This window comes from Lepidochelys olivacea, assembly GCF_965140295.1.
Source record: "Lepidochelys olivacea isolate rLepOli2 genome assembly, chromosome: 1".
NCBI lineage: Eukaryota > Metazoa > Chordata > Testudines > Cheloniidae > Lepidochelys > Lepidochelys olivacea.
Genome location: NC_140411.1, coordinates 174,291,379 through 174,305,096, shown reverse-complemented (window position 1 = coordinate 174,305,096; position 13,718 = coordinate 174,291,379). Strand labels below are relative to the sequence as shown.

Here is a 13,718-nt window from a genome sequence, read left to right as displayed (position 1 = left end):
TGTGGAACTTTTAATGCCCAGTCGCTATGTTCACACTGCAATTTATTATGTGACTACTAGTATGCTGCAGATTTATATCCCAGCTTGCCATGCACTAACTCTCTATATGGACAAGTTCTAAGAATCCAGTGTTTTAAATCAGGGGTTCACAGGACAAATTATTTGGTGGCCTCATAGTGCAGCCACCACCTGTTCCAGGTGGCCGCTCTCACACTTTTTCGTAAAATACTTAATTAGCTGTAGGAAAAACAAAGAAATATGCACAAATACATGTCCAAATCATTGTAATTGATTTAATGCTAGCTAAGAATTCTGTTGTGAAAAGGCTGCTGCCTCACTACCCCAGGGCTGAACCCAAAGCCTGAGCCCCCCCCCTACCCCCTTCGGGGAAGGTGGAGACACTCACTGGCTGCCTGGTCCTCCCACATTGTGCCCCAGGTATCTCCATAGCAACCAATATCAAGGTGGTGTACCCAGGAGCAACGAGGAGGGAGAGGGGCTGCTGCTTTGCCCACCCCACCCACCATCACAGCCCAAGAGGCTGTGGACACAAGGAAAGCCCCTGGTGGCCACATCTGAGAAACGCCGTTTTAAATTAAAATAGTATTACTCAAATAAGGAAATACATTTAATACCTTTCCCCTACCAATATTTCACAGCCATGCTACTGTCCAATGATCACAGATAAGGCTATGCATACCCTGAATCTTGCAGTGTCCATTTGTGAGGGACCAGATATCCTGGAAGACAGCTCACCTTCCTCTTTGAGCCTACCCCTAATGTTAGGTTAAATGTTTCCAGAGGGCTCGTAGCCTGGTCCCTTCCTCTTTCTTGGGACAAAGTGGCCTCCTTTGCATATTATGGACAGAAGGAGGGGTCATGTTGCCTTTAACTTCCCTAGAGGATATTTTCTATTCAGTGGTGTAACTGTGGATTTGAAATATTTCACCTTGTCCTTCTGTTGTTTAATGAATATTTTTTTTCATACAAGCTTTGAAAAAGAGAGAATTTGTTACAGATCTACCACTTTTATGTCACCATTTTGTGAAATGTATTTGATAAGGTAAAATAAGGGAACATCCTAATACAGTTTAAAGAGAATTAATTTAAATTTTGAGAAGGTCAATGGCATTTTTGTAATTAATCATTAGAAAATAATATTTAAAATTTGTTTATGCTTCTTTTAAAGATTGCTCCCACATCTGACAATGATTTTGGGCGATACAACTGCACAGCTACTAACAGAATAGGAACGAGACATCAGGAATACACCCTTGGGCAAGCCGGTGAGTATATTGTGTCCAAGTTACTATATCCATACCTTTGTATTTTTACCACTGTGAAGTACAATTGGACTTTTTCCGTTCACTTAATTCCACTGGAGCCTTTAGAACTGTCTTTTTAGTCCTCATAAAATGTGACATTGTGTAGGTAAAACAAACTGGTTCTCACAAAATAAGATCTTCCCAAAATTTTTGCACTGAACTTGAACTTTAATGGGGTAACTCTTGTTTTATGCCAGTGTAAGAAAAGGAGAATCAGGTCCATCTCTTTCATTTTTGCATCCAGTGTTTCCATGTGAGGACCAGGATCAGAACTAAAAGTGCTGAAATACTGCAGCAAAGCCTATTTTCAAGAGATGTATAGTCCAGGTCTGCCAACTAAAAGTGCAGAATTTTTCCTTCATTTTAGAAGTCCAGTTAAATCCATGGGTTGTACAGGTGTAATTTAGAGCAGGATTTGGCCCAAGGATTTAGGATTAAATTAATTCAAGCTGTCAGACTTTTGGATGCTAATTGCAACAGAACTTTTGGAAGTTTTTAAATTCATCTAGAGGATTGTAGATTAATTTTAAAATAAATTTGTGTATTCACCCTTTGGCAGTGCTCACAAATATGCTCGGTTTTGCAGAGTATTGAGTATGTGGAAGGATTTTTTTCTTGTTGAATGACGAAAAGAATACACCAGATTTGGTTTCATAGCATTTTTTCACTTCTCACATGTCAAATGCCAAAATAGAGCAGTGAAACTTCGCCAAGTTTACAGGATCAAAAAACAGTAAGGGCCAATTCTTATAATATAAATCAGCATAGTTCTGCTGAACTCATTCCAATTTACAACCACTGAGGAGCTGGTCATAGATCATTTTTCTACTTTAGCTAACTAGAGTTACATAAAGGAGGTCTTGGTGTTTTTGTTTTGTCTTTTAGTAGTGTAAGGAATTATTTTATACGATATTTTTCTGCAATCTGCTTTGTTGCAACTGTAATAAAATGTAAGGCTAAAGAATAAGATATACTCTTTACAATCCTAGTGGGAATATATATTTGGTATTATTGCTACTTTATGCATTTTCAGACTGAAGGGAGACTGTCTGATGTTTCCTTTACTTTTACTTTTAAACTTTTATAACACATTGCACTATAGACTACACTTTTATTTCAGTGTTTCAAGAGTTGCAGAAGCAAATTGTGTTATTTATTGAGGGGATTTACTGTGTAGAAACCATGCACAGCTTTGAAAGTTTACCCCATTACCTCTAAAGAAAAGACGGTTTTAAACATCTTTGATCTTTCTGGTTGTGGTACATCTCTCCTTTGTAACAATTATCAAAACAGTTGTGCTGCCAACAGTAGCTGAAAGTATTATTTATCAGAAACTAAGTAGACTTTCCATCCAACTTTAAGTGAGCCTGGTAAACACTCGAGAAAAACATTTTTGATCCTACTTTGGTTTGCCTTTGCCCCCTGCCAGTGAATCAAAATATATATTCCGGGAACCTCCTAATCTGCCTTTTGCATAGAAACACCATCAGGCTCCAAGCATTACACATAAAGCGAATTCCTTGCCCTACCTCCTCACTCAGCCTCTCCACAACTCAGAACCTCCCACAACTTAGAATCCACTCCCAGAAATGAAAATATTTTACCTTAGTTGTGTAGAAATAAAACAGAAAAGATCTGCTTGTGGAACATTTACTCATGTTGGTGAGTATTTACTGAAGTGGTCACATATAATGGGGCTATTTGTGTGAGTAAGCTTCTACAACTAGGCCAAAAACACACATGTAGCAACTTATCTGATTATCTTCTAGTGTCCCCACTTACTTGGGTTCAAGACTTTAGACTAGTCCTCAGTTAAAATAGTGCATTTGATATGTTAAAAGTTTAGTCCATAACTAAGAAAGTTCTGTACTTCTGAAAATTAGAAAATACTTGCACAGTAAATCTATTTCCCTAAGCTCTTTCAATGATTAGCTCTCCAAAAATCTTCACATCTGTAGAGATATAAAATAGTAAAAGAGAGAAATCCAATTCCAAGACCAAATCTCTGAAATAATAGAGAAAAACAACTCTTCCCAGGTGAAGAGGGTGTGACTCCAGGACAGGGCATAAGGAAATGCTTGTTGTCCAGTGTTATGTCATGTGCATTCCAATGAAATCCAATGCATCCGATGAAGTGAGCTGTAGCTTACGAAAGCTTATGATCAAATAAATTGATTAGTCTCTAAGGTGCCATTAGTACCTTATTCCTTTTCTTTTTGCGAATATAGACTAACACGGCTGCTACTCTGAAACCAATGAAATTTGAATATGACAAGATGAATATCTCTTCCTATCCCCCGTTTATCCCCGCTACACACACGCGTGCACACACACACACACACACACACACACACACACACACACACACACACACAAATGTCCAGCTCTCCTCTTGGCTCCTAATACTTCCTCTATTGTAATAAACCAGTTACACCCTCCCAGCTGTTAAAAAACTCTTATTTCCTCCTCCCCAATGGCAAGACATTGATTCCCTCCATTCAAACCTTTCTCCCCATTTACAGGTCAGCAACCTCCCCAAAGCATGATATTAGTACCTACAGTAATGGTCCACATCCCCACAGCTTACAATAATGTCATGCAGTCTTTTGAGCTTGTCACGGTTCCTCCCCCACTCTGAACTCTAGGGTACAGATGTGGGGACCTGCATGAAAAACCTCTTAAGCTTATCTTTACCAGCTTAGGTCAAAACTTCCCCAAGGTACAAAATATTACACCTTGGACTGGCCGCTACCACCACCAAACTAATACTGGTTACTGGGGAAGAGCTGTTTGGACGCGTCCTTCCCCCCAAAATACTTCCCAAAACCTTGCACCCCACTTCCTGGACAAGGTTTGGTAAAAAGCCTCACCAATTTGCCTAGGTGACTACAGACCCAGACCCTTGGATCTTAAGAACAATGAACAATCCTCCCAACACTTGCACCCCCCCTTTCCTGGGAAATGTTGGATAAAAAGCCTCACCAATTTGCATAGGTGACCACAGACCCAAACCCTTGGATCTGAGAACAATGAAAAAGCATTCAGTGTTTTACAAGAAGACTTTTAATAAAAAATAGAAGTAAATAGAAATAAAGAAATCCCCCTGTAAAATCAGGATGGTAGATATCTTACAGGGTAATTAGATTCAAAAACATAGAGAACCCCTCTAGGCAAAACCTTAAGTTACAAAAAAGATACACAGACAGAAGTAGTTATTCTATTCAGCACAATTCTTTTCTCAGCCATTTAAAGAAATCATAATCTAACACATACCTAGCTAGATTACTTACTAAAAGTTCTAAGACTCCATTTCTGGTCTATCCCCGGCCAAGACGACTACAGACAGACACAGACCCTTTGTTTCTCTCCCTCCTCCCAGCTTTTGAAAGTATCTTGTCTCCTCATTGGTCATTTTGGTCAGGTGCCAGCGAGGTTACCTTTAGCTTCTTAACCCTTTACAGGTGAGAGGAGCTTTCCCCTGGCCAGGAGGGATTTCAAAGGGGTTTACCCTTCCCTTTATATTTATGACAGAGCTTTACTGTAAAATACTGTGGTTTTTCATAAAAGAGAAGTCAAAGTTAAAGTTGGTGTTATAGGCTTGACAGACAAACACTGACTTTTTAGCACTTCTGTTCTCATTTCCAAAGCTAAGTGTGTAAGATATAAATTCTCAAACCAACCCTTAAGTTCATGAAGTTTCCCAAATTTAATTCTCCAACCTATGTAATTAGAGATACTCTGCCATGCAAATTCTCTCAGAATTATTTTTTTAAATTATGGCATATATACCATTTAAAAAAAATCAATTTATCATTTCCCTGCAGTCTATGCAGACACAATCATCTCTCATGTATAGTGTTTCCTAAAGTAGTGTTTTGTACTAGCATAAAGCATAAAGAAGGGGCTAATATCTCGCATAGGGTGTACTTGCATTAGATATAACACAGACAATTGGTCAGGAAAAGTGATGAAAACCAATGGTGCATAAATTATAGCAGCCCAAAAAAATAATCCCATGTGTACTTCAGATTATAGTAAAAACATATTGCAGTTCCCTTTGCCAATGCTACATCACCTGCTGCAGTTAATCCTGCTGCAGTACATATGTCTACTTAATTTCAAAATACACAATATAGACCCAATCTTGAAAAATCTAAAGACTGGGTGTGCTTTGCTATGCAGCACTGGCCCTTAAGTGATTTAATTTTAATAACTAGTTCCTCTGCAGACTAACCTGTTTCTATTTAAAATCAATCAAACAAACAAAACTAATATTAAGAATTATGCTTGCAGGAAGATATGCAGGTTTGTTATAGCCATGTCAGTCCCTTAGAGAGACAAGGTGCTTGAGGTAATATATTTTTTTGGATCAACTTCTCTTGGTGAGCGAGACAAGCTTTCAAGCCCTTCAAGTCTTCCAGGAAGACACCATAGATTGTAATAGGCAAACTACGTACACTCATCCACGTATTTCTTCTGCCCCTATTTATATGTGAGTCAAATTCTTTACTCATCCAACACTAAACCCCAGTCTTGTAAACGTTCACTACTAGGCAAAGTCTGTTCTATATTGAAGAGTCTCATTTAAGTCCATGAGACTCTTCACAGCATTAAGCAACATACCAGGGTCGGGTGTTAAGTCAGTGATACTCAACATATGACTCTTCCTCAGAATGTATATCTTCAGGGCCACATACACAGAGTTTGACTCAACTGTCCTACTGGCTATGCCTGTGTTTCTGGTAGACTAAGCAGAACACTGATCTCAGGTGTATTTTCTCAGGGAGAGCAGGGCAGTTGTTACAACAGTATGTAAGCTGTCAGAACCACTTTCCCATTACTGTGAAATGCAAAAACAACTTGTTGCTAGAACCTTTCTTTCACTCCATGAATCCAGGAGGTAAGGAGGAAGAGAGAACAGAAAAAAGTACCTCCAGTCTCCTTCCTAGCATTCAGGAGGGGAAAAGAGAAAAATTCCAGCTAGCAGAATCAGAAAGAGTTTCTACATAATCAATGTCACGTCATAGAATTGCTTTGTGATGTTTTCCTTGTAATGTTGTGAATATGTGACTACACTGTATTATCACCACACATAGGTCCAAAGCTTCAGCTGGTGTAAACTGGAAGCCAATGGAGATACGCCAGTTCAGATCAGCTGAGGTTTTTGGCCCAAAGTCACAAAACAACATCACAACACAACCCCAGAATGGTGAGTGATTATTTTATTGCGCTCTCTCCCCAACTTCACTTGCTGCTACAATGGCTCATCAGCTCTTAAAGGCTGACTATATTGGCTACAAGTCATTCTTTCACAGTCATAAGCAATTAACATTTGTTTTATCATTAACTTTATTAATTTTTTGCAGAATGACCCTTAATATCAGCTTCAAAATATTAGTTAAGAAAAATTATGACATTTATAAGAATGTACTTGCTGCAGTGAATTCTTACTTGACAGACAGGAAATTCAGTATAATAAAGTTATTCAAGTCAAGGGCAAAAATGTTTGCAAAACAAATATTGTACAAATGCTATACTCCCACCACTGATTTATTTCTACTTTTTTATTCATTTATACCACAGATGAGACTGATGTCACTTTTTCAGATTTGCACTTTTCCACCTGTGGCAGTAATTTATTTCAATCGCTTCTGTATAGTCGTTGACCAGCACTTATTGAAAAATATGTAGCAAAGTTCTGTTCAAATCAAGATAAATCAAGCCACATTTAGTGAGGAACAGTATATGAAAAAAGAATTATTATTAGTTTTGAAAAATGTTGTATTCAGTTACATTATTAATCATATACTGTATTTGGCCTTTGTAAATGGCAAAATGTGAAATTCACATTGTATTAGATACCCACTTTCTGCTAGTAGCTTTAGTTACAGTGCTATTATTAATTAATTATTATTTATTTAGTATTTATATTGCAGTAGTATCTACAGGCTTTAGTCAAGTCAGGGCTCCAGTGTACTAAGTACTGTACAAAGATATAGTAAATGTCAGTCCCTGCCTCAAACAGTTTCAATCTCAGGTCCTGTCTACACACAAAACATGCTCCAGTTTAACTAATTGATTTAAAAAAAAATACGTTGAACTTTACACATGGATGAGAAGTAGGTGAGAAGGAGGAGAGGAAAATCCAAGAATAATGAAGAACAGAGCAATCAGAGGATTCAGATCATTGACAGCTGATTGGTTGCTAGTTTTACTGTCCAGACTGCTTTACTTTTGGTTGATTAGGGAGTCCTCTTAACAATGCTCATTCTAGGTGAAATGCTGGCTATTTAAACTCCATGGGTACTGTAACATTGACTTCAGTATAGCCATGATTTCACCGTCTGGTTTTAATTGGAAGCATTAATCCTGGTGTACTCTGTGTGTATATGTATATATATATATATATATATATATATATATATATATATATATATATATACATAAACTTCCATTAAGCAGACAGCATTAAACAAATTTGCTTCTATGGTAAAAGTCCCAAACACTTATTGTTTTACTGAATTGTTTTCTGTTAAAGCACTACAGGATTCACTTGCTCCTTGGTGTGCTATTCTGCTTGGTGTGGGCAGTTTTACCCACTGCTTGGTGTGGGCATTGTTTTTTTCCCAGCCAGTAAGATAATATTATTTTATTTGTGTTGTACTTTCTGTAAGTTGGAAAGTGCTCCTGAGGCACAATGCCATTGTCTTTTTTCTGCTGCCAAACTTTAAATATTAGACTCAGTGATGATACAAATTTGCAGCTGTACTGTTTCTTATGGTTAACCCTAGTTATACAGAGCTGTTGAACCAGTCTATACTCCAGACACTTTTATTTACAGCTATACAAACAACTGGATTATTTTAGTTTATTTTTAGGGTGTGATCCTGCAAGGTGCTGAGGATCCTCATTTCCCATTAAAGCAATCTAATTTGGAGTTGCCCAGTGCCTCCCAGGAGGTGTTCAACTCCTGGCAATACCAGGCCCTTTGTATCTTCCCCTTCTTCATTGCCTGAGTATTTGAATAGCTGAACAAACAACTTTTAGAATGCAAAAGTCCCATTATTTTTCATCTCTTTTCACTCTGAATACATTATTTCACATCATAGCCTCAACTTTTAATACAGAAGTCTACTAAAACTGTGTGGTTTTTTTCTAGGACAGGCTTAGGCTTGACAAACCAGGTGAGCTTGGCAGATTGTCCCATTGGCTTTCAGAGCCTGAGGTGAGAACATCCATTCCTGGATTTGCCTAGGTCCCGTTGAAGCATAATATTACGTGAAATCTTAGTGTGCAGGAAGAAGACATTGGTTATTAAACACACATTCTACCTTTTGGTTGAGATTTTAGTAGTATTATTTCAAATGGTTGTGAACCATGAATAGAAAGTTGCATTGCCAACAGTGATCTTGAAATTTATCATTTGAGTCAATATTTTTTTAAAACAAAAAGTGGTTTATGTTAAGTTTGTGCCAGGAAGAGACAAACACAAGGATTTTGGAAGAAAGATCAGTATGAATTTGATGCTTATCAGCATGATGCTGGACTGAATTAAGGCAATCCAGGAAAAACTCACTTGGGGCTCCCCAGCCACACTCCTACACAAGACCTCCTAGTTCTCTTGGTGTAGCAGCAGGGTTCACAGTTCAGATGAATGGGTCAGTTCACCTCTCTTGGAGCTGTTGGTTCAGTCTGTTTGCAGATTGAGACAGGCACAAGATACATTAATTTCATGGGTTTTTTTTAATCCATGAGGGCTATCTTTTATTTTAAAAAAAAGCTGGTTTAACAAGAATGTCGGGGGGGGGGTAGGAAGAAAAAAGGGGAAATAGGTTACTAACCACTAACCCAGGAACCTATCCTTGCAACAAAGCCCGTTGCCAACTGTGTCCACATATCTATTCAGGGGACACCATCACAGGGCCTAATCACATCAGCCACACTATCAGAGGCTCATTCACCTGCACATCCACCAATGTGATATATGCCATCATGTGCCAGCAATGCCCCTCTGCCATGTACATTGGTCAAACTGGACAGTCTCTACGTAAAAGAATAAATGGACACAAATCAGATGTCAAGAATTATAACATTCATAAACCAGTCGGAGAACACTTCAATCTCTCTGGTCATGCGATTACAGACATGAAAGTTGTGATATTGCAACAAAAAAACTTCAAATCCAGACTCCAGCGAGAAACTGTTGAATTGGAATTCATTTGCAAATTTGATACAATTAACTTAGGCTTGAATAGAGACTTGGAGTGGCGAAGTCATTATGCAAGGTAACTTATTTCCCCTTGTTTTTTCCTCCCCCCCCCAGACATTCTTGTTAAACCCTGGATTTGTGCTGGAAATGGCCCACCTTGATTATCATACACATTGTAAGGCGAGTGGTCACTTTAGATAAGCTATTAGCAGCAGGAGTGTGGGGTGGGAGAAGGTATTTTTTCATGCTTTTTGTGTATATAAAAAGATCTTCTACACTTTCCACAGTATGCATCCAATGAAGTGAGCTGTAGCTCACGAAAGCTTATGCTCAAATAAATTGGTTAGTCTCTAAGGTGCCACAAGTACTCCTTTACTTGATGCGCAGTAACAAAAAGAAACTGAACATTAATCATTTGGCAGAAATTATACTCAGATCTGCAGTAAGAAAGAAAACAAAAATCCTTTCTGCACCTATGATGTTTCCTCCCATATGCCATGTTTATCATAATGAATTATATACAAAGCTAAAAGAGTAGGACAGAGGAACCCACTGGATAGTTTTGGGAATTAGCAGCAGGCACTATTGGATAAGAGTCTCTTTAAAAGGGTAACCAGCAGTGGCTAATAGAGGTTGGAGGAGAGGAAGGCCTGTTGGAGAGTGGAATTATGTGTTTCCTAGGATGAAGGTAAGGGAAGGTATAAAAGTATAAGGCACCTATCATCATCATACCTGAGCACCTGACAATCTTTTTATTGTATTTCACAGCCCCTCTGTGAGGTAGGGACGTGCTTTTCCCACTCTTTTACAGATGGGGTACTGAGGCAAAGAGAGACTAAGGCCATATCTACACTACCACTTTTGCCAGAAAAACTAATGTTGCTCAAGGATGTGAAAAACACACACCATAAGTGGTAGTTTACAGCACTGTGTCAGTGGGAGAGTGTCTCCTGCTGACATAGCTACCACTGTTCATTGAGGTGGTTTTAGCATGTCGTCGGGAGAGCTCTATGCTATCGGCATAGAGCAGCTATACGAGAGATCTTATAGTGGTGCAGCTGCATCGGTACAGCTGTGCCGCTCTAAGCTAGGTAACAGGCCCAAGGTCTCACAGGAATTCTGTGGTGGAGGACAGAATTGTACCCAGGTCCCAAGCTAGTTCCTTCACCACTGGGACATCCTTTTTCTCCACAGAGGTACAACAGTCACTTATAGTCTCCTCTATCTCCCATTTTCAATGAGAGTTAGAAAGATGAATGTGTCTTTAAATAGTTTTTTGAATCTTGTGTCTAAATGAACTGAAAATTATATTTAAGTACTGACAGAAGTTCATATTGATTCTTACTTCATCCCAGATGGTTTGATCATTCGTAGATGAAGACTTCATTTTATGTGAATAGTTTAGTACATGGATAAGTTTTAGTCATCTTCAGACATCTGCACAGCTTTGAACATGTCTCTGACATACCACTCTGAAACAGAGGAATAAATTTCTTCTTATATTGTAGGATAATGAATAGTAGAATGTGAAATATGCGAGTAGGAAGCAAATTGCGTAGAGGCCAGTTTCAAATATATAAAAAGAGTCTAATCACATGTGATTTTTTTGTCTTCTGCATGTACAACAAAAAATGCTTGCCAGTACTTGTCATGCACTACCATGTATATAAAATGCCCATGTACAGTACTCATCTGCTGAATCACATGAAAAACCTACAGGACCAGGCAAGTTTAAAAAAAAAAAAGAAAAAGAAAAGACTTTAGTTAGTTGGGACATGTTATATAAAGCCGAGTTCCTGCTTCTGAAAATGTAGAGACTCTGAAATAGATTTCTCACTTTTATTTAATATCTTAAAATCTCAACACAAACACCTATGATTAATATTTTTATTGTTCTTTTCTGCTTTGAAAACTGTGCTCTAGTTTTTGATTACAGAGAACATATTTCATCTCCAAGTTAGACTGCAAATTAATCCTTAAAATGCAAATAGAACAGAAACCTTTCAGAAAGATCCTTGACAATACTTTGGAATCCAGTCCAGGAAAAAGAAATGTGTATGTTTGACTGCACTGCAGAATTTTATAAAAATGGCTAAATAGTTTTGTATGAATATTTTTATATTTTGCTTTAATATTTTATTTTTATGACAGATTAATCTGTTTATAGGAATACAGAATCTGAATTCTCTATTTAGATAGAAAGCATAGCTGATTTAAGTTTGATTTAAAAGCTGCTATTCCCCTTTACTTAGTTATATAGTGAATAGGGCAGTCAAGCGATTAAAAATATTAATTCTGATTAATTGAATGATTAATCACATTGCTAAAGAATAATAGAATACTATTTATTTAATTTTTTTGGATGTTTTCTACATTTTCAAATATATTGATTTCAATTACCACATAGAATACAAAGTGTAGAGTGCTCACTTTATATTATTATTTTTATTACAAATATTTGCATAGTGAAAACAAAAGAAATAGTATTTTTCAATTCACCTAATGCAAATAATGTACTGTAATCTCTTTATCATGAAAGTTTAACTTACAAATATAGAATTATGTACAAAAACTAACCACACTCAAAAAATAAAACAATGTAAAACTTTAGAGCCTACAAGTCCACTCAGTACTACTTCTTGTTCAGCCAATTGCTCAGACAAACAAGTTTGTTTACTTTTGCAGGAAATAATGCTGCCCGCTCCTTGTTTACAATGTCACCTGAAAGTGAGAACAGGTGTTTGCATGGCACTGTTGTAGTAGATGGCGTCACAAGATATTTACCTTCCAGATGAGCTAAAGATTCATATGTTCCTTCATGCTTCAACCACCATTCCAAGGACATGTGTCCATGCCGATGACGGGCTTTGCTCGATAATGATCCAAAGTAGTGTGGACCGACGCATATTCATTTTCATTGTGTGAGTCAGTTGCCACCAGTAGAAGGTTGATTTTCTTTTTTGGTGGTTCAGTTCTGTAGTTTCCACATTGGAGTGTTGCTCTTTCAAGACTTCTGAAAGCATGCACCACACCTCATCTCTCTCAGATTTTGGAAGGCACTTCAGATTCTTAAACCTTGGGTCAAGTTCTGTAGCTATCTTTAGAAATCTCACACTGTTTGGCAAATCTGTAGTGAAAGTGTTCTTAAAATGAACAACATGTACTGGGTCATCATCCAAGATTGCTATAATATGAGATATATGGCAGAATGCAGGTAAAATAGAGCAGGAGGCATACAATTCTTCCCCAAGGAGTTCAGTCACAAATTTAATTAACATTTTTTTTTAACAAGTGTCGTCAGCATGGACACATGTTCTCTGGAATGATGGCTGAAGCATGAAAGGGCATATGAATGTTTAGCATATCTGGCATGTAAATACCTTGCAAGGCTGGCTACAAAAGTGCCATGAAAATGTCCGTTCTCACTTTCAGGTGGCATTATAAATAAGAAGCGGGCAGCATTATGTTCTGTAAATGTAAACAAAGTTGTTTGTCTTAGTGATTGGCTGAACAAGAAGTAGGACTGAGTGGACTTTTAGGCTCTAAAGTTTTACATTGTTTTGTTTTTTGAGTGCAGCTATGTAACAAAACCCCCCTACATTTGTAATTTTCACTTTCATGATAAAGAGATTGCACTACAGTATGTGTATGAGGTGAATTGAAAAATACTACATTAACTCGTTGCTTAACATTGTAGTTATGTTCCTGAAAAATGCAACTTTAAGTGAAACGATGTTAAGTTAATACAATTTCCCCATAAGAATTAATGTAAACAGGGGGAAAATTTTCTTCATCAGACAAAAACCTATATTATATAAATATATATATACGCACATTATAAGTTTTAAATAAACAATTTAATACTGTACCCAGCAATGATGATTATGAAGCTTGGTTGAGGTGGTGAAGTCAGAGGGTGGAAGAGGGTGGAATATTTCCCAGGGAATGCCTTACTGCTAAATGATGAACTAGCATTCGACTGAGCCCTCAAGGGTTATCCCATTGTTGTTAATGTAGCCTCACACTCTGCAAGGCAGCAGGAATGGAGAGAGGGGAAACAGCATGGCAGACAGAGACCGAGACACACACCCTGTGTGACAGAGAGAGAGATGCACATTGCCCCAAGCCCCCACCAGCTGGCTGCAATGGTCTGCTCTTCCTGCAAGCAGTGGACAAAGCAGGCG

The 13,718-nt window shown here is 37.8% G+C and overlaps 1 protein-coding gene across 3 annotated transcripts in view; it reads left to right on the top strand.

The window, feature by feature from the left end:
- NCAM2 (neural cell adhesion molecule 2) overlaps positions 1-13,718 on the top strand; it is a 573,274-nt gene that overhangs the window by 424,653 nt on the left and 134,903 nt on the right. For all 3 annotated transcript variants that reach the window (XM_084617433.1, XM_084617431.1, XM_084617432.1), the window contains exon 11: positions 1,190-1,286. In XM_084617433.1, coding sequence (XP_084473559.1) covers positions 1,190-1,286 — 97 coding nt within the window. The remainder of the gene's footprint in view (positions 1-1,189; positions 1,287-13,718) is intronic.